The 27,423-nt window shown below is 36.1% G+C and overlaps 5 protein-coding genes across 7 annotated transcripts in view; 4 read left to right on the top strand and 1 right to left on the bottom strand.

Annotated features, from left to right (window-relative positions):
- Window positions 1-72: 72 nt before the first annotated feature.
- Window positions 73-4,952, bottom strand: LOC129370299 (eukaryotic translation initiation factor 4E type 3-like). Its single transcript, XM_055046189.1, has 7 exons — window positions 4,441-4,952; window positions 3,627-3,699; window positions 3,334-3,428; window positions 2,726-2,786; window positions 2,582-2,648; window positions 1,678-1,833; window positions 73-1,573 (listed from the first exon to the last, which is right to left on the bottom strand). The coding sequence occupies exons 1-7, from the start codon at window positions 4,590-4,592 to the stop codon at window positions 1,527-1,529; spliced, it is 651 nt and encodes a 216-aa protein (XP_054902164.1). The 5' UTR covers window positions 4,593-4,952; the 3' UTR covers window positions 73-1,526.
- A 7-nt stretch (window positions 4,953-4,959) lies between these two features.
- Window positions 4,960-11,084, top strand: LOC129370298 (serine/threonine-protein phosphatase 4 regulatory subunit 2-A-like). Of its 2 annotated transcripts, none has more exons than XM_055046188.1 (9): window positions 4,960-5,110; window positions 6,050-6,131; window positions 6,999-7,169; window positions 7,577-7,670; window positions 7,789-7,826; window positions 7,913-7,987; window positions 8,078-8,221; window positions 8,935-9,209; window positions 9,953-11,084. In XM_055046188.1, the coding sequence occupies exons 1-9, from the start codon at window positions 5,077-5,079 to the stop codon at window positions 10,246-10,248; spliced, it is 1,209 nt and encodes a 402-aa protein (XP_054902163.1). In that variant the 5' UTR covers window positions 4,960-5,076; the 3' UTR covers window positions 10,249-11,084. The 2 variants fall into 2 exon arrangements, with proteins under 2 accessions (XP_054902163.1, XP_054902162.1); XM_055046187.1 differs by having other exon boundaries at window positions 8,075-8,221.
- A 2,486-nt stretch (window positions 11,085-13,570) lies between these two features.
- On the top strand, window positions 13,571-15,338 carry guca1b (guanylate cyclase activator 1B). The gene is made up of 4 exons (XM_055046191.1): window positions 13,571-14,028; window positions 14,397-14,546; window positions 14,666-14,780; window positions 14,908-15,338. Exons 1-4 carry the CDS (start codon window positions 13,825-13,827, stop codon window positions 15,030-15,032), a joined length of 594 nt encoding a protein of 197 aa, XP_054902166.1. The 5' UTR covers window positions 13,571-13,824; the 3' UTR covers window positions 15,033-15,338.
- An 870-nt stretch (window positions 15,339-16,208) lies between these two features.
- oard1 (O-acyl-ADP-ribose deacylase 1) lies at window positions 16,209-17,498 on the top strand. Its single transcript, XM_055046190.1, has 5 exons — window positions 16,209-16,530; window positions 16,633-16,798; window positions 16,966-17,024; window positions 17,108-17,220; window positions 17,353-17,498. The coding sequence occupies exons 1-5, from the start codon at window positions 16,381-16,383 to the stop codon at window positions 17,495-17,497; spliced, it is 633 nt and encodes a 210-aa protein (XP_054902165.1). The 5' UTR covers window positions 16,209-16,380; the 3' UTR covers window position 17,498.
- A 4,266-nt stretch (window positions 17,499-21,764) lies between these two features.
- Window positions 21,765-27,423, top strand: part of LOC129370296 (synaptotagmin-2-like) — a 63,532-nt gene continuing 57,873 nt past the window's right edge. For both annotated transcript variants that reach the window (XM_055046185.1, XM_055046182.1), the window contains exon 1: window positions 21,765-21,808. The gene's annotated coding sequence lies outside the window, so the exon portion shown is untranslated. The remainder of the gene's footprint in view (window positions 21,809-27,423) is intronic.

Here is a 27,423-nt window from a genome sequence, read left to right as displayed (position 1 = left end):
AGTTTGAAAAGGAAACATCCCAAATATAATATTTTATATAACTTTTCACACAATATTCCAAACAATAGTGAATAAAAGTTCAGAAATCTTTATTGTTTCCATTGTTTCTAACAGTGAAGCATGAATAGGTGCACAATTAAACCACAAACAGGGAGAACTTTAACATCGTAAACAATCAATAAACAAGGCACAATTTGAGATGAACAATCAGTTACAAGATCTTTGATCTGAAGTCATCTGTCAGTAGTATACATGTGCTGGACAATAACATTATTATTCTTAACAACAGTGAACATTTGAATGAGCATAAGAATTACTAACAAAGACAAAATGAAGTTAAATTTGATTAAGTGTGTTGCATTAAAATTAGTTTTCTTGTTGATATACGTTTTAATACGAGAAGTGAAAACGGCACTGCCTTCGTCAATGGCTCTGCAGAAACAAATTACATTGTACCGGATTGTAGGCAACAAAAATGCAGTGTTAGTCTTACCACTTGGAATGAAACCCACACTTATGAATATCAGAGAAACTGCAGGAGATTTTGTGTTGAAGCAACCAGTTCCTGTGACAATTATCTGAACAAGTTTCTCAGTTTTTTTTTCCAAGGATCAGTTAGAATTTTAATCTGAACAGAAGTCAATTAAAAACAGAGAACCCCTTTGACAACGTTTTCATCCATTACAAAAAAAGCAGAGAAGCTTCTCATTTCATCAAAATGTGACACAAAACCAAGGTGCATATGGTCTCCAGTATCATAATAATCAAATTATCAAATCTCTTGCACACAGATAAAAAATGAAACAAGGTGCTTAATTTAGAGCAAAAATGGCAAACACAACAAAGAACATTCTACTAGTGAAAAGTAATTGCATATATTTCCCAGAATGTAATCAAGGTGTTTTGTGCATGGAGATTACTGTGTGTAAAGTTTAGGTAAACATTACACAGCATGTTTTGAGCTTTGCTACGTATTCTAAGAATGGCAAGTTCCTTCGCACAAAAATCCAACACAAGGAAGATGAAATGCTTTATGGTACAAAGGATTTCCATTTGTAGTGCATGTAACATTTTTCTAAACATAACTCAAAAATAAATTTTGTACAACATATCACCTATGTATTATGTAGCTGTATCATCTTAGATCATTTATTTAATACAAATCAGTAGTATCTGTCAATAATTACATCAAAAAGATCTATGCTAGGTTAACGGCACATTGGATGTCAGAAATGATCTAAAACTAACAGATCTATTTTGCGTTTATAAAACTTTACAGTGCAATATAAACAGAAATACATTCGAAGATACTATAAAACTAAACTAATCTGTATCACGGTTTTTTTTTTGTTGCAAATGTCAGTGATGCTTGGATGAAATTAATTTCTACTGATTGAAAACACTTGGGCTACATTGAGGTACTTAAAAGGAACTATAGCAATTTGTAGTCTACCTGAGTAGTCTGTAATAACTTTATCAGCAGAGAAGATTGTTGCGCAACTGAAAACATCTAATGTGCAAAATATTTAGTGTCTTGTTCGACCTCCTTCGAAAGCGTGGTGCTCCTTGTGTGCTAAAGATGATAGAAGATGTTAGAGGAGAAGCTAAGCAAAGTACTCAAAGGTGTGCTATTAAAAACAAACAGAAGACAATGTTCAATGGAAAGGAAATACTCACGTTTATAAAAAACAGCTTTAAAAGGTGTCTGAGGGAGGAGCTCGTAGATCTTTCCCAAGACGTTTGACTCGTCGGCACAGGAAGCGTTCCCATTCCAGACCTGAACGATGTCTTCTCTGTCCCGTACGCTGATGCTGACCCCTACTACCTCATCTCCTGTACACATAAGTGGAAAAGCAGCAATAGAAACATCCAATAAGACAGACAGCTTATGGCGCAATAAAGACATCAACAACATCCACTTTTGAAAAATAAAATTTTTTATGTAAGTAACCCAGTTAAAACATGATTGATCACAGTTTGTTCACATAAAAAAATTCTGTCCAAATACCAGACACTGTGTTCCCCAAGACTCTGTATTTGGATTGATACCGCTTATACTCTAAGTTTAGGTAAACATTACACGGCATGTTTTGAGTTTTGATAGGTAAATGAAGCTAACTTATTTTTATAAATGGCTTGATTTCATGCATTTCCTCATTATGTCTCTAGTGTCACATTATGTTGAAAAGGAAATAACTTATTGCAAATGTATGTTTCGCAGCACTTTTAATAATGCAGAAAAGTATGTCTTAACATAATTCGAGTAAATTTATTGTACATAAATGACTAGAGGTTGTTATTAAATAAATGGCATTTAGAATTTGTTCGATATGCTCTGTTAAGGCACTTGATATATCTTCACTAGGTGTGTATTTTTATAAAGTTTTAACTCTTTCACTTACACAGCTTTTACAAAGTTAAGTATTTAGTGAGTAATATGCTGAATTTGACCACGTTAAAAACAACTGGATAAAACAGGACTGGATATTATAACAACTGCTACAACTCACCATTTCAAATCATAAATTAACTTGAAGCCAGTTTATTTCAGCATTAAATTTATTTATTTAAAGACATTCACCTGAAGCACAATAATCGCTGAACTGTTCTCCAATTGTGGCCAATAGCAACTCCTTCCACACAGAAGACTGTAAATATGAGGAATGATTTAGTAAATAAAGAAATCAACTTGCATGTTAAGTAGAAAAAGTGTTATTTCTCTTACAGTACACTCTTTGGGCACTTTCATTTTCCAAACACCACCTTTAGCATTGCTTTCTTCTTCCCTGCATACAAAACAGAAGAAACATGAGCAAAAAAATCATGTATGGTAAAAATACAAGCGCACCAATCTTTTTATTATTTTACTTTCCCATATCCCAGCCTCTGGTTTTTGTCAACTGTCAAGTGATTCCTATCTGAAACAAACTTCTTGGGTGAAAGGAAATAATTCTAAATCTAAATTGGCCACTTCTGTGAACAATTTTGATCTTAACTATATAGATCCTTGTTTCAACTCTTAAAATTTCCAAAAGGTTGGCAGCTTTTCCAAATCCAACATGTTCCATGACAGGCAAAGTTGAAAGCTTGAAAGGATAACGTAGAGAAACTTGTCTGTATTCGGTTCAAGCTTCCTGCTATCTGATGAAGCTCACTCTCTCGCAGCCTGAATGCATCCATCACTGATACTTAAAATACTTCACTCAGAATAATATCCAACATATTACGGAACGTTGACACATATCATAACCTAATGGCTCATAGGTATCCTTCTCTGGTCACCAGATGTCTTTTTTAACGGTTATTTAATTTGACCGTGCCAGTATAACTTACCAGAGTGGCTTCCTTTCTCCCCTCATCAGATGATAGCTACATCTCAAAGGCAAGCTGGAAACACTTGGGATGTTGTTGTAAACTCGCCAAAAGTTCTGTTACGTTTCCAAGGGGAAAAGAGAAAGCAGGTTAATGTTTGACATCAACAACAGTCAAAATAAATATAACTGACTGGCCTTATACAACTTGTATTATTACAGCAAATAACTAAACCTAAAAATCAGACTAAATGTTTTTTTCCACACATGATTAAATTGTGACAGAAACATACTAAAAATAGCCTTGCATCTTACCTGAACAGTCTCCACTGTGTAGATTTTCTTCAGGTTTGACTCACACTCAGCTGCAGTTGTACCTGGTAGAGATCTTACCAAAAAAAAGACAAATCAAATGTCTGAGTATATTTTATGTGAAATGTGAACATGTTTAAATAACTTTCTTTGCCATCTTTTTTGTTTCAGATATACCATGGCTGCCCTCTGTGCAGATAAATTAGAGCAGCAGTCAGGTAGGAGGGAGTCAGATGACTGACAAGCCAGTAAACAGGACTGACCCCATTTTAACTCTGCCTCCCCTATGCTCCACTAACATGTACACATAGAGCTTGAAGTCAACACTGTTCTGATTACACAACATTATACATAAAAGGTGACTTTTACTTTTTACCCCCTAACAGTGAATAAGAACTTGACCCACAAAAGCTTTGTTGCTGAAACTAAAATGGAACAGACACCAGCAATGACTCTGCAAACTGAGAACAATATGTCGTGCTTATGAAAGCAGACACTGACCTGATTTCTACTTCTGAATTTATTTTTAGTTACTAATAGTTTCAAATTACAGGTTTTGTTGTCATGTTATTTTGTTTAACATATTCAAAATATATGTATTTGTTACTTCTCACAGTTGTACATTATATAAAAAATATTTTTTTAAAAAGAAAAACAACATTTTCCAATAATCTTATAACAAATGGACAACAAAGGTAAATTCTAGGTCTGTTTTTCTTTGTTCCTTGAAAGAGTAAATCAATTCAAGAGTTCGCTCACTTTTCACCGACAACAGTTTTATAACAAAGCAGTTTGGAGAATTTTAATGTTTTCTTACCTATCAAGCCAGAAAGTCCAGGGTGAATGTAATGGCAGAATGTCATTCTCAGTGTTGTGTGAATTTTTTTCTAAATCTCTGTCGTTGATATGAATGTTTTTCTCCAGGCTTGGTGGTGAGCTCAGTTGTAAAGCAGCTAGTGGCACTGCCATTGTTAACTATGAAAACCGAAGAACTTTGTATTGGAGAACTATCATAAATCAGGATTCCCACGCAGGCGTTTCTTCGGAGTTATGGTTGTTTATACATATATATAGATTCGCTGGGTAAATTTACCCCAGACCAGCTGATGAGTCATTGGTCGAATCCCCAGTTAGCAGAAAAGACGCTGTGTAACCGCCAGCCCACAAAACACCAGGCAGATCTCGAAACTTCTATTGCCAAAGTCACGGCATGCTTGAAAATGAAAATATAGTTATTCGCCTTATTGGATCGAGATGTTCCTGAACGACGCGGATTTATTTTTAACGCCAAGTTGCATAAAGACCTTTGTTGATCTCCATTTCTCTTCCTGAAAAGTGCAAACGTAATTGCAGACATGCGCAGTTCTGCACTGCCAGCAGCTTTGTTGGATTGCTACCTGCTAGCCTTTCTGCTAACCAACAAGCATTTCCTGCCTGAGGACTGGACACAGCTATGGATATCGACGCAATATTGGAAGCGTTTCAAGGCAATGTTTACATTTATGAAAAAAATAACAATTCGTTTTTTAAAATGTTTAAATTAAGTGTTTTTCCCCCCACGATGAATTGGTATTATTTGCTATCTACGTAACGCACGTTACTCTACGAAATGCAGCTTTTTTTTATGAAAAATGTGTTCAGAATATTCTTAGGCAATGAGGTGTTGTCATTAGTTTGGCTTGGCTGCTTTACAAGTATCTTTTGGTTGGAACAAGTCCGTCACATACCACACTTTTAACCCGTTTATGTACCATCTGAGACGGTTATGTAAACAGCTAGCTCAGGAACACTCTGCTAACAATAATCTGTTCACTTCGATTGGAAAGTAATGTGGTTATTTTAATATGTAGCTACTTGTATTGGTGTTTCCCTCTCAGCTATTTACATTTTCCTATTTCATAACTAAAGAAAAGAGCAGTTGAAATTATTAACCTAATGCCACTTTGTGTTGTGTGTGCAAGTTGTGGTTTGAAAGTAAAAAATAATTTCAAAAAGTTTCACGGGCTGCTTTTTGACTGTCATCAAAGTCAATGTATTTCATTTACGCAGTCCTAAAAGTAAAACCAATGTAAATATTTCTTGGTAATATATGTTAAATTTTTTTAGTGATTATGGCTAACAGCAAATGGAAACTCAGAAGAATAAATCTAATTTTGAGGCTACTTTTTTATTGGTTTCGTAATAGCTTCTAAGAAGCTAAATAGGAGGTTTTTATCAGCTCTAGGTAATACAATTAACAGAAATAGACAAGTGTGTGTGTTTTAAATGAACTTTTTGTTGCTATTTTAAAATTTTGATATACATTTATAATTGTTGTCTTTTAGATTTATTTTCCATATCTTCTGATGTGCTCATGTTATACAGTTGAATGAATTTTAATAATAATAAATAGTTTTACCCTTTTTACTCACTGTGATTGTTTACAGATTTTGAGAAAAGAGGGAAGAAGGAGACCTGTCCCGCTCTTGAGCAATTCCTGTGTCATGTCGCCAAAACAGGACAACCAATGTAAGTAGGAACTTGCAAATCTGAGACAATTAGCATAAAGTCTTTATGTTTTCATTTACACTGTGTTCACAATTAGGCATATACATGTGAGTATTTTGACTATCATTTTTAGACTTAGTCTTTTAACTTCAAGGGGGATGAACTTGAATTCTTAATGTATTTAAAATGGCATATGATGTCTATCTGAGTAATGAATGTGTGACTGAAGGAGATCAACACCATGTATTAAGGTGTACATTATTATTAGGCAATTTTTCTTTTTTTTTTTTTTAGGAAAAATGGACCAAAAAAAGAAATTTAAGTGGCTGTAGTTCTTGGTGCACAAAAAGCTGATCAAGATGTTGACACACTTCATAAATGAAAGGCTTGTAATAGTTCTTGATAAGAAATGTGGCTCGTTTATTAGCCACTGGTTTCACTTTTTTAAATGTCAGAAATATTTATTAGAAATTTTTGGGTTCATTCACTTACACACTTAAGCAATGAAAATAAAAAGAGATGGAGAACATGTGTTTTTTATTTAGTTGAATTCTGCACAGTAATATTTGCCTAATAATTGCACATATATTATGTAAAATTTATATATATATATATATATTATATATATATATATATATATATATATAGAACAAAATATATTCTTTTGTTAGAAGAATATATATATTCTTCTAACAAACCCAAACCTCATTTTTGCTTTCTTAAAAATGCATGTTTAAGGTTTACTAACATTATGAATTAGTCAAGAGCACGGTAGATGGTGATTTATAAAAACAATCTAATAAGACTTGCCTAATAACTGCACACATTGTAGACCTGAACTGTATTATAACTTATCTGTACTTTTTCTAATATTATGTTCCCCTTTAGGATCCCGTGGTCACAGTTCAAAACATACTTTTTATTTAAGCTGGATAAAGTGATGGAGGATTTTCATGCTTCAGCACCAGAAGAGAGAGACTCTCACAATCCCAATGTGGAATATATTCCCTTTGAAGAAATGAAGAAAAGGATCTTGAAGATTGTGGATGGTTATAATGGGTGAGTTAAGCATGATATAAATACTCTGCAACTGAGCAAAGAATCAATAAATTACAAACCTTCCTACTCTTCTAGATAATAAAGTTAATGCCTTTATCGGTAGTGGCTCATATTGCAAGTGGTCTTATTTTTTTTATTTAGCTTTTTTATGAGAAGAGTAACAATAATCATAAAAAGCTTTTTACACATCATGTTACAAAAGGATTGTCTGCAGGTGGATGATAAGGGGCTGTTTTACTCAAATTTTTATTATTTTTTTTTACCTTGTTTTCATAGGTTAGTTCTGCGTTTTTTTTAATCATCCGTCTATACCTTGGAACCCGTTTTTATTTTTTTTAAACAGCTCTGGTGCTGGGAGCGAGATGTCTATTTATCACTTTTACTTATGTCTCTGATAACCTCTCCAGGATTCCATTCACCATTCAGCGGCTGTGTGAGCTGCTTACAGACCCCAAGCGTAATTACACGGGTACAGACAAGTTTCTTAGAGGTCTGGAAAAGGTGAGATACAGTTATCTTTTTTTAAGGCCTAAAATCCATAAATTGGTGCCATGTAATGCATATAAATGTGCAGTCTATTGCTTTGAACTGTATTTTTATTTTCTTTTGTTTACTGCAGAATGTAATGGTGGTGAGCTATCTGCATCCCACATCAGAGTAAGTATATCAGCTGCCAAGTAAATTGTAACAGCTACAAATATTAATGTAAAATTAATTAATACTTTTTTTTACTTCCTTAAAAGAAAAAATGGGACATCGACTATGAATAGAATGAATGGAGTAATGTTTCTTGGAAACCCATCTCTATATTTAGAAAGGTGGGGGTAATTGCTGATATTTCTTTGAAGAAGAAAACAAATTCTTGAATGTGTAGGTATTAATCTGTTTGTTGTGGTCTTGTTCAGCAGTCGAAATGTGAATGGGCCAAGTTTGTCAAAAACGCTCAACAGACCAAAGCTGTCATCATCTTCACTTTCCACCAATGGGCTCCCAGGGTGTCCAGCCAGTAAAGAGCTAGATGGAATCACTGAAACAGAAGAGCACCATTCCAGGTAAATTATGAGTCAATGTATAGTACAGCACCTGCCATTTTTATTGGTATTCATAGTAAAGATGTGTAGAAAGAAGAGTTTTAAAAGGAAAATTAAGATATAATTGTTTCAAGCTATTCATCACAGATACTCCACCATAACATGAGGTGCTTTACACATTTTCAATCTTGTTCATTATTGTCTCTGTAATAATGACTGCTCATCAAATGTTCATGATGAACAGCCATTTTCTGTCTTATGAAGATATGTCTGCATTTCTTTTTTTGCACACCATGTTCCTTTTTTCCCACTTTGAAAAATAGCAAAGACAAAAAAGGGCTTCTACATCCCATTTTGGATTTTATACCAAATAAATAGGAAGTTGTGCATTAAAATGCTTCAGTTAGGCTTATTTTGCAGAAATTGTAAGGGATGGAAATAAGTGGCATGTATTTAATAACACTTTTTGTATAACATTCGAGTCTTCTGATGAGTAAATGTATGTGGATTAAAGATTTAATATTTCAGAATTTAGTGTGAAATTATCTTTGCAAAATAATAATATTTAATAACATTTACTAGGGATACCGGTAAGTGAGTATGGAAAAGACTGTATATGTTCATTGTGTGGAGACTGTATCAACACTACTAATAAAATCTTGCTAAGTTAAGACTATATCTTTTAAAAGCCAAAAAATTGTGAACATTACCAACAGATTTATTGTGTGTGACAGTGAAACGCCACCTTCAGAAGACGAGGCGAAACCAAAACATGGAATCAAGCACAAACATCGAGAAGAAGACGAAGAATCTGACTGTGACAAACAGGAGGCCAAGAAACGGAAGACTGGTGAATATGATGACGAAACGGAAAGAGAAGAAAATGAGTCATCTTGTCATAAAGAACCAGAGAGTTCATCAGACACACCAGAGTCAGAGGAAGACACTTGCGGTCAAGAGTGCAGCAGTGAAACATTTCATGACACACCCTGTAAATCAGACAGTCATGGTAAGTGTGAATTTATCCTTACTTACGCTAACTTGTACTTAAGAACACTTAACAGCAGGATTGTGTTGTTTGTTTAAGACACATTAAAAATATGCTACTTCACAGTCCACAAACATTAATTTTTATAGAGCACAAGTGTGATTAATATATGGGTGGACATAAACATTTAGCTGGTTCATGTACAGAACCAGCTAAATGTCCAATAAATTAGAATTTCATCATTATTACAGTAATTCGATTTAAAAGTCAAAGTCCTCTTCTGTATAGATTTAAAGGGCTCTTTCCAAGCATAATAATGGAAATTGAACTGGAAGGTAGTTTAAACAATCAGCTGATATTTCCACACCCTTAAGGGAATTGTGAAGCAAAGGCCAAGTTGATAAATATCAGAACCAACAATAAAGGCTGCTATTAAAGCAGCTTTGGCTGTCCTAACACCTCCGCAGCTCCACAGGTTGTTAGCTGTTTTGTACATCACACTGATGCAGTAATTCAAAATTATACATGTATTTTGTAGTTGAATTTCACCTTTAAATTCAATAATAAATTACATTTTCAATGATTTTTAAAAAAAATAATTTTATTAAACAAATGAAGGATGTAAAATCCCTTTGACAAACTCCTCTTGCATAAAATGGCATAAAATATAAGAATTTCTGATTTAACTGCAGTTCAGTTTCGTCATAATAATTGTGAATATTTACTATGTTCTATCATTAAAAAGTGACATCTTCTCTTCTTAGGGGAAAGCAGCACACAGTCTGAACCACCTGAGAGGGAAGGGGAGTCGAATGAGGCTAGTGCTGCTGCCAGTGTTCAGAGCAACATCTCTGTGGATCAGTCGGACCAAGCGACTCTATCAGAGACACATTCAACCTTCGAACAGGACAATGCTTTGTGCAACAGCAGCAGCAGTGATGCAGAGGGCTCAGCCAGTGAAAAAGTGTCTTGCAGTAATTCCCCTGATCTGGCAACAGAGGGTGGTGCTGAAACTTCAGACAGCACAGAGACCTCATTAGAACTGGGAGAACACAACTAACTTGAAAGGCAGGAATGCCAACTGACTTGTTTTCTACACTGTATGACACAACCCCAAAGGTAAATCTGTAGCACTGTGGAGCATTAGGCTTCAGGACCAAGAGACAAGTGGACTTGGAGACTTCTTAGAAGGATCTTGACGTCTTCTTCTGTTTCAGCTTCTCCTGGCCACTGTTCACCAGATCTTTAAACTGGAAGATGATTTAACAACATAATGAAGACTGCCTTTTTCAATAAACAAAACCATTTTTCTAACCTTTTTTCTTTCCTAATTTTTATATTTGAATATCTAACTTAATGTAGATGATGTATTCAGTAATTCCATTAGTTATTTGGTGTTTATTTCCAAGAAGAACCATTTGACAAAGTTGTTTTAGGGCAAGCACAGTAGTTTCAGGTTTCTGTTTTTTGTATTAATGCTGTTCAGATATTAACCAAAATATTATATATGTCTGCTTTTCTTTTATATAAAGCACATATAGCATATTTCTTCTGATCGTGCACTTCACACTCTTGAAAGCTGGAGAAACGTTTCGCTCCGTGTCCCTATGAAGCCAATACAAGTTGCCATTTTGAGCCCTTTTATTTGAGCAATTTGGTTTGCTCAAACCAAATTGCTCAAACAAAATGCAAGGTACTTTTATTTTCTTGGTGTCAGACCGTAGTTGTACATCTGTCTTTTTTTGATAATTGAGATTTCCACAATACTTATCTGTAAATGAGCTTTTGTAGTCTTGTAATACATGTCCGCATTCTTTGTAAAACTGACTGCTGGAAACCGAAGGCTTGAGCTTGTGTGAGAATATTCACAGAAAGCAATAAAAGCTGAAATTGGAATTGGTTTGGCATCTTGTTTTTCTTACAAATCAACATGTCACACATTTAGAATAATGAGATGGAATTCTGGAAATGGCGGCTAAATTTTATTTTTGTTTACATTTGTCCTCTATCACCTAATGATAGAGGACATTAGGTGATACATCACCCTAAACAATTCATTAAGGTAATGATGTACACTAAACCATTAAAATATGTTGTTTGCAAAATTTTTCATACAATATTGGTGCATTTCTATGACAGCAATATTTGGAGATTTTTCCCTTGCTGTCCTTTACTATCCTCACTATACATGAACATACAATGTTTTGCAAAGGTTTTCATAACTTGAATTTTACCACATTGTGTTAGAACCACTGAATGTTTTTGAGATCTTTAGTGATAGATTCAAACTATTACAATTTCATGTGGTGTTTTTTTTACTGAAGAAAATATGAAAAGTTTGGGGTGCATGTTTTAAATCCTCTTCACACAAATACTTCTAAATAAATTAAGTTCCAGCAGTTCCCTTCAGATCTCACATGCATAATAATAAGTCTACTTGTTTTAGCTCATTAATAAATAATAGCAGTGCTGTGAAGACCTGAGAAGTTTGCTAGAGACAATAAAAAAATGGTCTCTTTATCCTCAACCAGGATAAAGTTGTGGAGAAATTTAAAGCAAGGATAGGATACAGAACGATATATTAGCAAAAAACCTATTTTAATTAAAACAATAAAATCTCACCTGGTTTAGTAGAAGATGTTCCTATGTTCCCATTTTAAAGAGTAGGTCAGAGGACTCGACCTCACTTCATGTATCACTTCAAATTTAAACCCCAGGTAAACAGAAATTGATGGATTAATGACTAAAAGTTCCAAGACACTTCAATTAACTTAAAAAAAATAAAGTAGGTATTAATTATATATATATATATTCTACAGATACAGGACTGAACATGAAGATCCAAATAACTTGCATAATTTAAAATGCTTATTTCTCAAGATTTTTCATTCTCGAAAGCAAGTCAAAGTTTGGGTATTTCAGATTTCTTTATGCGTTATAAATATAATGTATGTGTGGAGTTTTGAAAATCTTATAAGCAACTAAGTATGGAGTATGTTGTAGGTAAGTGGATCACTTCAACCCTGCATGTCCATTTATGAAAATCTCTTAATCATACACTGCTTTTCATTCCTCCTGCTAATATTGATCACAGGCTCAACCCTTAAATGTTGGTTTTAAAAGTTTCCTGTTCACTTAACCAGTAATACAACAATCCTCAGGTACAGACATAGATCGAACACTGGAAATATGAGCTCCGTGATTGGTAGAGAGAAAGCAGACAGGTTAATTTAAAATATCGGTTGTGTAAGACCAGAGGGTATGAATCATTTTAATCACAAGAGGATAACATCCAGTGACTCCCCAACGGCCTTGACACATCTAAGCTAAGATTATCACTATAACTGCTGTCAGCACATATATGGACTGGGGCAGACCTAGCCTACATACAATGTGGTCGTTTTTCCACTAAAGTAAGTTACTTTCAATAGTGTGACACAGAGATTATGTCACCTTGCAGCTCTCACATCAACACATTTATGGTGGCCTTGAGGTAGATAGAGTACAGCAGACGTGTAAATAGTAATTAGGACTTTCAAGGATAACTGAACACTTGACCTCAATGATTCATCAGACGGATCAAAATCTTCCTATTCTGGGACTGGATTAAAATTGCCACACCAGACTCTTTGTTTTCATCTCATCTTCTCATGTTTTAGTAATGCATTAATTAATTTCACTAAACCACCTTTGTCCTTAAATCTGTACTGTGAAATGAGAAGCTTCTCTACAAACGGACACTTGAGACCAACTACACTAAATTCTACTTTTTGCACCATTTTGTGGCTTTTAAATTCTACTACAAATTATATTCAAATTCAAAAATTTTTTATTGAACCCAAAGGAAAATTAAATGTTGTCACTTATACTAATTAAGTTATGCTTAAATATGTGGTTTCACAATTTATTTGTTGCAATTTGTTTTGAATGATCAGGTTGAAAGTAACAAATTAAGTAAAAAAAAGTTGATAAAGACCGACTTGTTTGAAAAGTGGGATAAAGTACCGGTATCAACAAGGACAAATTAGCAAATTATTCTCTGCAATTCTTATTGAAATAGTGTAGAATAATGTAGCTGTCTAGAATTATTGCTTTAAAAGAGAAACCAAGTTTGCCAACCGTGGTTTCCAAACATCGCTGTTAAAAAACAAAAGTATTTACTTTAAATCTATTTCAAACTAAATATAGTATAAAATATATTCCTGGAACCTATTTTAAGGATGTGGAGACCACAAGACATACAGACAATGCTAAGATGTTTCTGTGTTTAGTGTGATTGACAAGGATATCCCTTCATGATTGTTTGAACTAACTGATTTTGACAGGTCTTCATTTCTAATCCTTTGCCATGTGACCCACAACAGTCTTTGTCTCATCCTCACTTTCAGAAGGGATTTGCCACAACAACAAGGCTAATAACTGTACTGTTTATATGGACCTATATGCTTTTTTGATTACTTTCATTTTCGCTGATTCGCAAAAAGCTTAAGAAACCATTTTGTAAATGTGAACTGAAATTGATAGATTTTGATCTCTCGAGAAGGAAAGCAGCAAAGCAGCCGCACATCTTAGTCTGGTTATTTGTAATGTGAGAAATAATCTCTGTTTCGGGGGAGTTACAGAAAATCATCCCATCATGGGTCAGCGCCTGAGTGAAGACAACGACCCCGACAAGGAAATTGATGTGGCAGAGCTGCAGGAATGGTATAAGAAATTTGTCGTGGAATGCCCAAGTGGAACACTATTCATGCACGAGTTCAAGAGTTTTTTTGGTGTCACCGACAACAAGGAGGCTGCAGATTACATCGAGAACATGTTTCGAGCCTTTGACAAGAACGGCGTAAGTACATTGGGCCTCAATTCTGGTATTATTTGCTCTATTAATAATGTTAAAATGTTGTGCACATGAAATGAATCAAAGAATTTATGTGGCTGGATGACACTGCATGTGCTTGACAGCAATTCAAGTGTAGCTGAAAAGCTCAAGCAAACTCAAAAGCGGCTTGCACTTTTTACTCTGTATTCTTTAAATTTTTTCTAGTAGGTAGATGGTTAATGCAATTTTTTTAAAATATAATATTGTCACCTTAAATATCTCCAGACATTCTGAATAAATGTATGTTGTTTGTCATTTTGCATAGCAACAATGTTGCCTCTTTAGGTTTTCATCTAATTTTTTTTTTAACATTTGAACATCTGATTTCACAGGACAACACCATAGATTTTCTGGAATATGTCGCAGCTTTAAATTTAGTTCTTCGAGGCAAATTGGAACATAAACTTAAATGGACATTCAAAATGTACGACAAAGATGGGAGTGGATGCATCGACAAAACAGAACTTCTTGAAATTGTGGAGGTATATTTCCATTAAATTACTTTCACATGCGCAGTAGTTTTCATCTGCTGGAGATTTCAAAGTTTGCTTTAAAAAGATGTGCAAGAAGTCATTGTGTCATCCTTTCGTGTCACTTACAGTCTATTTACCGGCTAAAGAAAGCCTGCCATGGGGAGCTGGATGAAGAATGTAATCTTCTTACCCCAGACCAAGTGGTTGATAGGATATTTGAACTGGTCGATGAAAATGGAGATGGTGAGAGTTTGTGACAGCTTTTTTTTTTTTTTTTACAGTTTTTGGTGTCATTTACACAAATGTAAGGATGCACTTGCGTTCATTGTTACTGGATCAAAAAATGGAAAACCTATATTTTGTCACACAGGTGAGCTGTCGCTGGATGAGTTTATTGATGGAGCACGCAGGGACAAGTGGGTGATGAAGATGCTGCAGATGGACGTGAACCCTGGTGACTGGATCAATGAGCGAAGACGCAGTGCTAACTTCTAACACTGGAAATCACTTTGACCTATTATGTGACCATGTTGATTTTGTACATAAATGTATATAAAAAGGCATTTTGGCTTCAAAAAATTATGTACAAAACCTAGATGCATCCATTGCTTTTGAATGGATTATGTGTTTATAGCAGTTGCACAGTCAGTGAAGCATTGGTGCAAATGAAGAACAGTGTAAATAATTGCTGCATATTTTATTATAGGTCTGTTTTACAGCCATAAAGCAACAACTGTGTGTTCAACTTATTGTGTCATGAATTAAGAATAAAAGTTGTTCAATAAAAAAAGTTGAAAGTTGGCTTATTGACTTGGGGAGTTATTTATTTTACATGAACTTCAGTTAAATATTGTGATTTTGTTTTGATAGAGGCAAAAGGACTGGGCTGACAAACAGAAATGTTGCTAGAAAAAATTTAAAATAAGTCAGTGTGAGTGAACTGGCAAATGCCCGAGCAAGAACTGAGGATGTACGAAGCCTGTGTTCTGATTCATCTGGCTGAAAAAGAGAAACCCAAACCTCTTACTAAATTTGCCTAAAGCTCAAAGTAAATTGGTAATTTTTGGTAGACGTATACATCTTTCCATGGAGCTCTTCAGCTTCTAGCAGGTGGAAACTGAAAACTCAGAGGATTCTTCCAGGTTCTGTTGAGGGTCCATTGCAGTCAGTGGTAGAATTTTAACCACCTGCCTACCCAGGAAGATTTTTTCTTCGTTCTACTACATCCAGGTAGGTACTGTTGTGTTGCTTTAATTCAAAATTTGCAAAACTATGCCTTATTTCTAACTTGTATGCCAAGTTATCTTACTTATTTATATTTCTTATATGCAGTGAAACATTACCGGTAACATTCCTGGTTCTCAAGCACCTGGTGCAAATAATTAAGTCTTTGATTAGATGTGTAAGGTGTGCCTGATATTGGTGTGTAATGCTTATGACAATATTTGAACAATTAAAAATTTCCCAATAATCTTTATTTGCGTTGGGAGAACCGGAGATACTTTTACCCGCAATTATATGTTAGTGTTACTCTTAATAGACCGTCTTCAGTCACAAAATCCAAGGCTGAGATTGAAAGCATACTCCGCCTTCAAGGCGGCTCCGCTTTTTGCGCTGGTGTTTAAATAGTGCGAATCGTTTCACTTGTTCAAAAACTCGTTTTCTCTCGCGAGAGCCTAGATTATGTTTCGTTTCTCCGCTTTGGTCCTGCGGCAGGGATAAGTGTAAGTTAATTGTGTATGTAGTTTTCAAACTTCGAACTGCTTTAAGTGTTTTGCTACTTAAACGAGACACTTTAAGACTTGAAAGAAAACTACGAAACTCGTCTTTCGGTCGGAAGCACATGCATATAGTCCTCCGCAGCGTTGCGTGTTTACATAGGCAGAGGTGTTCACGGGTTTTACTACTGAATCCAGTCAGCAAACAGGATCTAAACACAATGTTTTCAGTGTCTTCTGAAAGCCAAGCACCATCATTCACTTATAAAATGCAGGTAATGATTACAGTTGGACGACTTAGTAATCGCAAATGTGTCAGCACATTGTTTCAGTTTCTGTTATTTAACTGTTGTTAAACGCTGCCCCCTCGTGGCTAGCGTTCAGAATACAGCTGGACATTGAAGTATGTCACCGGCGACCTGTTTTCCTGCCCACGGGATGAATCCTTGGCCCACTGCATCAGTGAGGACATCCGCATGGGGGCAGGGATAGCAACGATGTTCAAGAAAAGGTTCGGCGAAGTGTCGACGTTAAAGAAGCAGAGTGAGTCAGACTAGTTATTAAAAAGTCTTTGTTTGGGGAATAATTTCAGGAGAAAAAGTTGTATCTTTGTAAAGTTTATTTGTAAAGTTGATACCTAATGTCTCGTACCAACATTTGGTACTAATTCATGCAATGTGTTGTATTTTTTTTTATGTATGTCCGAATAGAGAAGGTGCCAGGACAATGTGCTGTCCTGGCATGTGATCAACGTTTCATCTATTATCTGGTAAACAGTGTGGTCAGTTATTATAATGAAAGTTGTTTTATTATTCAGTCTTGTAACTGTGTCTTTCCTATTATGTGTCTCAGATCACAAAGAAAAGAGCCAGCCAGAAACCCACATATGACAACCTGAGAAAGAGTCTTGAAGACATGAAGTCTCATTGCTTACAGAATGGTGTCAATAGGATATCAATACCTCGGTTTGTAGGAACTACAGTGGAAAAATACCATTCTTCTTTGTTTTTGTTTTGTTTTTTACCTCAATTTCCCTTAATTCTTCTTCTTTAGTGGGAATGATTAAACGGCATGTTTGTCTCGTGTCTCCCCCTCAGAATTGGGTGTGGCCTGGACCGACTGGAGTGGTCAAAGGTGTCAAGGATCCTGGAGCAAGTCTTTAAAGAGACGGATATCTCCATAACAGTGTACAGTCTGCCCAGGAAAGCAGAGACCACAGTGATGAAGGAAAATATGCGATGATACGTGGTTTTTATAATTATTATTGGCAGAGTTCACTGTATTCACTTTTCTCCATTATTCCCGCAGCATAAAAAGAAGCTTGGTAATTATATTGCAAATAAAATGTATCTTCTAACAAATCAGTTTCACTGCAGAGAAATGACACAGAGCTCTCTTCAGCAGCTCTGGTAAAGGAAATCTCCAATCTGTAGTTTTCTGCTTTCTGATTACAGCAGGGCTCCCTCTTGTGTGAATTTAGGGTTTTTATCACCAAATCAATATTTAACAGAGGTGAGTAACACACCACTGTACTAGCTATAGAACACACCTTCTGTAGGGCTTTTTTGAAAGCATTTTGACATTCTAATACTTAGAATGCAGTTGATCCAAAAATAACTACGTCATTTTCTCGGCTACAGCTTCACACGGCCATTGTTTCTGTTATTCTTCTTTATATTTTTCATCTATGATGCTTTTATAATCCGCCTTGTTCCCCAGCTGTTAAGAATAAAACAATGGTTTACAGAATGTTTTCTTAAATATGTTTTAAAATGTGGCAAATGAGTTATCTGAATTTCCCAACAAACCCGAAATGTCTAAATTTCTTTTGTTAAATTAGATCAGAGGATTTGGCTCTATTACCCTGGGTAATTCATATTTCCCTTTGATAAACAAATGAAGGGATGGCTTCAGTCCTTTTGCTCAAGCATAAACGGTTCATTAGTGAAGTGCGTCATTTATGACCTTGCTGCCACATCAGTCAAAACACTTTTAATCTAACTTTATTGTCAAATAGTAACCCAGTTTGTAAGTAATGTAGATTTCTGTGCTTCAGAATACCCATCAATACCACAGGAATCTAACCATTTATGTTCTGATCTTTTATTGTAGCAGATTTGCAAGTTATAATTTTATTTTATTTATTTATTTTTTTTAATGTTTTTGTTTTACTGACTTTACTATGATAATTTATGGAGCTCCAGTTGTGTTCAGTAATAACAGTCCAGCATCATTAAGCACATCAAGGTCTATGTTTGTAGAAAATATATTTCTACATGGCAATTTATTTACTTTATTGTAGAGTTCAATCAGTGAGGTCATTCATCTTGTGAACCAGCAGGTGGCCCTAATTTAAGAAAGAAGGCAGCCAATGAACATGTTGGTTACATAAGATTCCCCTGAAAATTTGGATGAAATTGATTGTTGCAGAAAAAAAGATAATTAAAGAGGGGTTAATGTGTAGAGAAGCACAGACATTCAGGAGATGTTAATGCTACAAGTCAATGACATGAAGCATATTTCACTTGGATAACTTTTTTTTTGGAATAATAAACTTGATCCATTATATGAAGAGTAGAATCAATTGGAATGTTTATAAGATTGAATTGAAATTGCTTTTTTTGTAAATTGTCTTGATATGTGTTATGAGCTAGCAGTTTATAAATTATCTGAATTGAATTAGAAAGTTTATAATTTGCCAAACTGACCGGAATGAAGAGAAATGACGCAATGTTTTATGGGCTGTTGAAATCTGCACAAGGGTCAAAATGCTTAGAGGTCTTGTTGTCTCCTGTTGAAGAGAAAGTATCCTTAGAAATACATGCTATGACATGATGGCAAACCCCAATCATGGCCTGCCCACCAAGATGCCAGTTGGCAGGCGGCTTCTTGGTTCCAAACCAAATTTACATTATTGGTTGTCCAGTCCAATTCCTGGGTCTTGTAAGGCAACATCCAAAATAATTTTTTGTGGCAATGCAAGGAAATTGTAGAATTTATTCCAAATACCAGAGGATGGTGTCTGTGAACAGGTAAAGTTCATCTTTTTGAATAATATGAAGCTAATTCTCAGAAACCATGGTCTTAACTGAATAGTGAGTTTATGAAGTGATTTTCAAAGACATAAAGGTCATTAAGTTTTGCACAAGATACATCATGCATATAGGAAATATAAAATAAGCAATAAAATCATGGCAAAAAGATAGAAAAAAAGAGTTTTCAGGTTACTTTAAAAAATCTCCATAGGGTCAGCGAACCGTTAAACAGTTTTGGTTTACAGATTCACAGGAAAGCTAAATCTTCAAGAATGTTGTAGTTTTTGGAGTGATGGATTTCTAATAAATGTTTTTGTAGGCATAACTATCGTATTTTACTTTACCGTATTTTACTTTTGGACCACTGATGGTAGCTTGATACCAAGTTTGATCCTTTTTTCCCCCATCAGATTTAGATCTTTGGGATAGAACATAGGATGTGATAGTGACAGGGCAGCATCAGTGTTTGCAATAAGTTTTGCATCGTCTATGAATCAGTGACAGGAAACTTAGTCTTCATTGTGGTACTTTTGCCTCTGGCTGAAATGAGTCAAGCTAGCTGAAAAAAAGTTTCCCTGTCAAGAACTGCCTTGAAGCTCATATTCCTCAGATAAAAGGGCTCCAGAAGACTCTCAATATAATACATGACACCTAACATTTTCTGTACAACATAAAGAATAAACGAGAGCATATATTCTGATATTAGTTGTGAATAATTCCATGATGTCAGTTGGATTTACCCACATTTTCCACACTCTTCTGTTTATTTGTCCACTATTTTTGTGATTTTGTTCTTTTGTGATTCATCAGCTTTCCCCAAATTAAAGCAAGCTTATAACTATGTCCTTAAAATCTAGCTCAATTACCAGAGGTCAAACTTGTTAAAGGAGTGTTGATTTCATCCATAAACAAATTGGAAGTTATGTATATTTTTTCCTTCACAAAAAATAATAGGCAATGGCAGACTTTTATAAAGGATTATATGCTAAAAAAAACAATTTTCCACAATAAAAATGCACTACATGTAATGCATTTGAACCTTAAGTCCAAGTCATCAGATTTCCTTTTGCTATTTTCCCATCTGCCATGATGATGTTGTCTGAGCAAACTCATCAAATATAACTTGTGGTGTGCTCATTGTGGCCTGTGCAGATGGTCAAGGTATTGTATGCTCCATTATTGATCTGCTCGGGTATTGTGCTTAAGTGCAGCTGGGACACAATAGACCAGATGTGAGTGGTTTCAAAAAAAAAAAAAAATAAAAAGGAGGGGAGGAGGAGGAAGAAATCTGACACCACAAAATCAATCTCTCACATTTGCTGAGCAGGAAATTTTTCAGTGCCTCATGAAATACAAGTGAGGAGACATTTTATTTTAGGGCACGCTGTTCTAAGATACCAGCTGAGAACATGTATGGGTGAACCTTAGCAGCAGAGAGGCGGTCTGAACCGCCAGACCTCCCATTCTCCTTTGGGACGCTTTCAATAATTCATAAGGTGAATGCATTAACCACTGTGAGCTCTGTGGCTGGATGCCTTCCCCCGACCCCCTCCTTCAAGCCAAAGACATCCTGGAAGGCTGTACTTCAGCATCATTGCAGCCATCCATAGCTCTCCTCCTCCTTTTCCTCCTCTTCTTTTCCCATCCCCCCATCCCTGCCTGGCTGTCAGACTTACTGCAGCAGAGCCACTGAGCTGCGCTGCAGTGAACGCAGAGAAATCTCGCTTTCCTCTGACCTGCTGTCACGCTGCTGCAACGGGCAGAACCAGCCAGTGCATCCAAACCCATCTCTCACCACACCTGAGACCCCTCCTCGCCTTTGTTCCCCTGCCTGCTTGTCCCGCTGCAGCATATTTATCTGCCTCAAATGCTCTTCCCCCTCCATCACCACTGTCCCTTTTCTTCCTCCTCCTTCTCCTCCCACATCCCTCTGTCCTCCATTCCCGTTGTATTATTTGGACGATGCGTAGGAAATTGCCGAGCTCAGCATTCTTCTCCACAGGCACTTAGGAAGGAGGGAAGAAAAAAAAACAACAAAAAAAAAAAAAACGGGATGAGTTGGGCGGGAGGGTTTCTGCTGCACCACATTACTGGCTCCCTTCCAATTAAAAAAGAGAGCTTATGTTACTGAAAAGCTGTGTACCCAATCAGGAGGCAGCGTAGGGTAAAGATAGCTGGATAAAAGCGAGCGGGAGAGTGGGCAAGAGGACGAAAAAAAGGAAAAATAAACTGCAGTGTGTGAGTGTGTGTAGTTTTCATCCCTCCCCCCCTGAGCAAATCTTCATCAAATTGTGGTACTTCAGTCTTGGGGTGCATTTGCAGGGTTGTGAGGGTTTTTGTGGTGGAGTTGTCAGAGTAAAGGTGTGTGTTTCTGGGCTCTGTCAGATTTGCATTTGGTCTGAAACTGGAAGTACGAGAAAGTAAGAGGAGATTCATTCTTTTTCTCTCTATCTCAAAGTGTCTCGGAGTCTGCGGAGAAAGGGAACATCTCATTGTCGGGGAACATCCTGCACAGAAGGTAAGCTGCTGCGTTTGCTTCTTAACCTGCAATCTTTTCACTTTTTATGGGTCTGTAATGGAGAAACAGATGGCTTTTCAAAAAAATAAAAAATGTTGATCTTGATCCTCAGTGATTAGTATTCTTTACAAAATGAGACATTTCTACTTACCTTTTTATCTATATTTTTTGAATTTGTTTTAATTGCAAAGACTTGAAGTAGAGTGAGACAGTGAGGCAGAGGGGAAAAGGGAGGGAGAAGCTCAGTGCGGGACTCCCTGATGCTCCTGGGCAAGTTTTCTGTGCACACGGTTCTCTTGTGCTGCAGTATCCCCTGTTAAATCCCCGTGTGAAGCTGCCTCAGCATCCAGCAACCAGCATCCAGGCTGAGCTGGACAAGACAGCTCATAGTTTTTGACATCAGCTTGACTTGTCTTTTGTTTCGCATCCAGATCTTAAAATAAGCGAAGTTTTTTGATGACATTTTGGATTCAGTTGGCTAAGAGGCTGCTGTAGCCCCTGTTAGTTTGGTGATGCGTGATCTCATCGTGGCTTCTGATAGGGTACCAACAGAAAACAGTAAGCTGGCTCAGGATTTGGTTGAGTCTGGTGACTAGTTTCTGTTCAGTTTGTCCAGTTAAGGGGAGGCGCTGCGGTCAGAGCTTGAAGCAAAAGTAGGTTACTTTATTGATCATTCAGTGCTTGCTGTGTGTAACATAAAGAATGAAAAAAAAGCTACAAGCACTGTAATATTAATAAACTTTCAGTCAGTAGTTGGAACATTGAAAATATCTTATATGGTAGCGCAAAAAGAACTCAAATGACAGAAGTAAAATTGTCATTTTTTGGAAATGTACTTCAGTCTTTTTTTAAAATCTACAGCTGCTGTTCTCCACCTCATTCTATTCTATTCTGACCTTCAAATGGAGAGCTTGATGCTGTCCAGCAGTGGGCAGTGTGTTGCCTCTGCCCATGCACAGTGGCCTGCTGCAGAAAAAGGAGCAAATAATAGACTTGTGCTTTCCTGTAAGCACACTGCAAAGCCACATTAGAAGTAGTAAAAGATACAGCATGTGCTAATAGTTTAATATATATATTTTTAAAACTTATCCTGCTCTTCTTAGGCATCTGGTCTTAGTTGTGCTGCAAAGCTGACCTGAATTTCTGATCCTTGTTGCAAGTTTTAAAACATTTAAATTATTCAAGATGGGAGAATGAAAGCAAATTCACTTCGGAACCATGGACAGCAGCTTCTCTTAATCTCTGTTGAAACCTATTTCGTTGCATATCCAGAAGCGTGTTTAATGTTGCCGATAGCTTTGCGTGTCTTTTTCTGTTTTAGACAAAAAAAAAACCCACACTTTTTATTATTAATGTCATTCTTTCATAATGCACCTCCAAAGAGAACCAGTCTTCTTTTTCAGAATCAGCCTTTCACTGATTCGGCTCAAAACCTGAATCAGTCCGTGTTGTACCTTTATTATCTCACTGTGCTCCATGTGGGAGTGGCTTCATTCTGGTTGTGTTCTTGCTTCTTTGTCGCTGCAAAGAAATGGTTATGAGGCAAAACAGCAGCCCAGCAGAAACAGTAATATTAAGTCCAAAGATGAGAACAAGAACTAAGAAAATTTGAGCCACCAATACTGATTCAGCCAATTTCTCTTTAAGAAAACATTCTTCTCTGCCTCTTAATCCTTCCAGATTGTAATTGAAGGGCTGTTGATTATCTCTATAGGTCAACGGCCTAGAGGCAGGATTCAGGCCATCACAGAAACACATAGGTCAAACAACAGGATATTAGGCTAATTGAGCGTCTGCATTGATGCTTTCTGTCTCTGAGAGGAAGCAGAAAACCTCCTGGATAATCATGGAGAAAATACAAACTCAATTCAGAAAGTTCTCTAACTGGGAGCTGAACCACAGACCTTGTTGCTACAATTGTGTAGACCCATTTAATAAAGTTAAATATTTTTAAAGAGGTCATTTATTTCTGTAACTCAACTGTGAAACACCTTACATGGGTTATTTACACCAAGACAGACAATTATTTTAGCTAATTATGAGGATTTACCAATTACATGTAATAAAAAAATGCTTTAATATTATTAAGTAAAAACAGTACTGTACAGTAAAACCAGTCTTGAAATTAAAAAAACCATACAACTAATCATAACAGCAAATGTAATTAGGTACTACCCATTTCTGGTAAAAGTATTGTTGTCAGCACAAACCAGGTTGTGCTTATTGTGTCGAGTTCACAGATTGAAAAGTTATAAAATCTTTGAGTGTCGAGGTCACCAGTCATAGCCGATTGCCAGTTTAACGCTCAGCTGTCAGCTGTGGCTTTTTCTCTGTAAAGCACATTTATTTGAAAAAAAAAAATATATATATACTATACATTTATATATACCGAAATGTCAAAAGTGCTCAGAGACCTCAGTGACATGTTACAGCTGTCGTTAAAAAAATCATTTAAAACATGTAATGTCCTCAGATCATATAAGTCTGACACCAGCTGTGAAACAAAGCTTTGTTTCATGTCACGGTTGAGTGCAGTCTGGGTAATGTCTCAGCAGGACCCTGCTTGCATTATGGTGAAAGTCGTCTAGATAGTGATGATTAGAAACACAAGTTCTGTAATAGCAAATGGAATCGGGACCCCTCACTGTTACATGAATTAGCTAGTACCTGTCATTTCACACGAACATAAAGTACAAGGTGTGGACAAGATTTAACATTTTTTCATCAGATAAATTGACTAGTTTTGAAGAGAGAGTATTAAGGTGGAATTTACAAAAGTTTAATGATTCAATCTCTCAACGGCCAATTCAGTTAAGCCGTTAAATAGTTGTTGTTTAGTTAAATGTGTGAATGATCAAATTATGCACGATAACTTTGCATTTGGAGGAAGAGAACAGCTGCAAGGCTCATCATTGCTCATCCTTTGAGCATGACATCCTCTGTCCCAGCATGTGTAGTACGGGCATTCAGCATGTCCCAGTAAATGATGGCCTGGGCAAAAACAGCAGAGCATCATCGACTGTTACTACAGTTGGTAGCCATTCAAAAATTCTTGATTGGGTTAGAAGAAAATCTTCCAATAATGTTGTTAAGGTGGTCAAAAAAATAAATAAATTACACCTTCATAAACACAATGAGTAAAAATACATGGCACATGATAATAGAGGAATATGTTGGTATTTGCACATAAGGACACACCTGAAAAGACAGAACCTTTGAAGTACTAAATTCAGTGCATGGAAAGGGATAAACTTTAGTCATTTGTATTGTGAAATTTATGGTGTGAAATTCATTTCTATTTAAGATCACCCAGAAGACCTTTTTTAAAAAAGTTGATTGTTAAGTTTTATCTGTAGTATAAGTTAAAAATTGAGCAATTAGTGAATTTAAGTAAATGCACATTTTGTAAGAGGGCTAACCTTACAGCTAAATGTCTTAGAATATAATTACTTTTTAGTGACTGTGGTTAAAAAACTTTTAAGTAATTTGGATTTATACTAATAGATACAATTGATGTTTTAATGTTTTCTGATTATATCATTGTTGAAAATGAGAATTTGCTCTAAATGATCTTACCTGGTATTGTAACTTGAAATAAACCAAGATTCTTTATGGGATATTTTAGCAATTTAAAGTTCTGTACTTGACAAAAAAATCACATAATTTACAAACAAAAAAGAAACATTATATTTCAGTGGTATAAAAAAAGAGAAGTCATGAAAAGTTCTGATCCAGAATGGAATTAATCTATGTTCTTGGAATTAATCTATGTTCTTGTAATTATTAATCCGACCCAGCTCTGAACAAATGGCTTTTTCATTTAAAGGAACTCAGTGTTTCAACAGTTTTGCGGTTTTCTTGAAGTTTGCTCCAGATGTAGTCCAGCTTGTGTTGTGTAAATGCTTTTGTTCAGCAGGTGAAAGAAAAATGATTTGAGTTGAGCAGAATGTAAATGGAGGGAAGACTGAGTGATACTTTAAGAAAACTATAGAACTGTTGAGGGCTGCAAAAGACTTGCGATCTTTCTTTGGGACAACAACCCTAAAACTCAGAGTTACAATATAATAGCTTAGATCAAAGCATATTCATATGTTACAATGCCACATTCAAAGTCCAAACCTAAATCTGACTTAGACTAATTGAAAATTGCAGTCTATATGCTTTCTAGCAAATTTGACTGAGTCTGAGCTGCAAAGAAGAATGGCAACAATTCCAGATGAAGTGGCATTAGATGGAAATATTATCTAAAGAAATTACATTGTTAATACTTCACTATGCAAACACTTTTCTAGCCTAATTGGGTTTGTTGAGACTTGAACTAACTCATCAAATAGATTATTTTGTACATTTATGATTTTATTTCCCATTCACGCGTCAAGCCTCAAAAAATAACATTATCACATTAAATATAGAACTCATTTCAAATGCTAAGCAGCCAATCAGGGATCTAACTCACAAAGAAATATGCTGACGGAATCTGACAGAACCAATGATGTGTTATGCAACGAAGAAACCGAAGAGGCAGACTTTCACTGAGACTCCAGATGTTGCAGCCTACTGATGGCTTGGTGTAAAAACACTTACAAGAGATTAAGGTTTGTGGTCATAATTTTGCATTTTTACAAGTTCGGTTAAGTGTGGAAATTTAGCTTTTCTCCACCCTTTCAAAAATAACTTATTTTATAGATGCACGTGTCAAAGGACATGCACTAAAGCATGGGGCACTTTACTTCAAGAATGCATTGGAGACACATGGACTGCAGTTTTTCTGAGAGAATGGAGGAAAATTGACATCAGAAAAGGACAAGTGCACCGTAAAGGAAGTGAAAAGACGACGGAAGTCAAATTATTTAGGCATGAGCCAGAAAGGGTTACAGAGATTGAGAGACTGTCACAGGCAGAGCAGGGATGGAAGAGAGTGGGTGTGCATAGCAGAGCTATGAGCACTGCAGCACATTGCAGTGCCCAGCCCCCGCTGTGTTCTCTGCTCACCATCCGGCACCATGTGCTGAAAAGACCCCTGCAGCAGCAAAGCTGTACGGCACACAGGGCTGCCTGCTGATGAACAGAAACATTACAAAAAGCCTCTGACCCTTCGTTGTGCAGTCTGGACATCAGTTGGTGGACAAGAGATCGGTGGAAACAGAGTTGAACGCAAGCAACCCATCGTCACCTGCAAAGTCATGTAAAAGAAGAGAGTAAGTCACATTGATGCTCCCCCTGGATTATTTAAGTGAATTACACATTTACTTCCCTAAAATGCTTGCTGAATGATCCTGTCTTCCCACGCCACATTTTCCCAAATTAGGAACATCTGCCTTTCTGTTTGTATTTTTCTAGAGAGTAACTCCTTTGCAAACACTGGTGAGCAATTCTCTGTAAATCTAACAACAGAGAGGCAAGTAAGAAGAAGTCCTAAATGACAGAAAAGAGCAACGTATAGCTTCCATCTGATTAGATTACGAAGTTACTTCCAAGAAAGCATTTTTAGTGTAGAGTAGTACCTTATAGTACTATTATGAGCCTTTATTTAACCAGACAAAGAACCCGCTGAGACCAAGGTCTCTTTTACAAGAGTAACCTGGCCAAGAGGTTAACAATTCAGAAACACAAAT

Source organism: Poeciliopsis prolifica, unplaced genomic scaffold, assembly GCF_027474105.1.
Source record: "Poeciliopsis prolifica strain line A6 unplaced genomic scaffold, Auburn_PproV2 SCAFFOLD023, whole genome shotgun sequence".
NCBI lineage: Eukaryota > Metazoa > Chordata > Actinopteri > Cyprinodontiformes > Poeciliidae > Poeciliopsis > Poeciliopsis prolifica.
The sequence above is the reverse complement of the archived record's forward strand: the minus strand, read 5'-3'. Positions and strand labels throughout refer to the sequence as shown.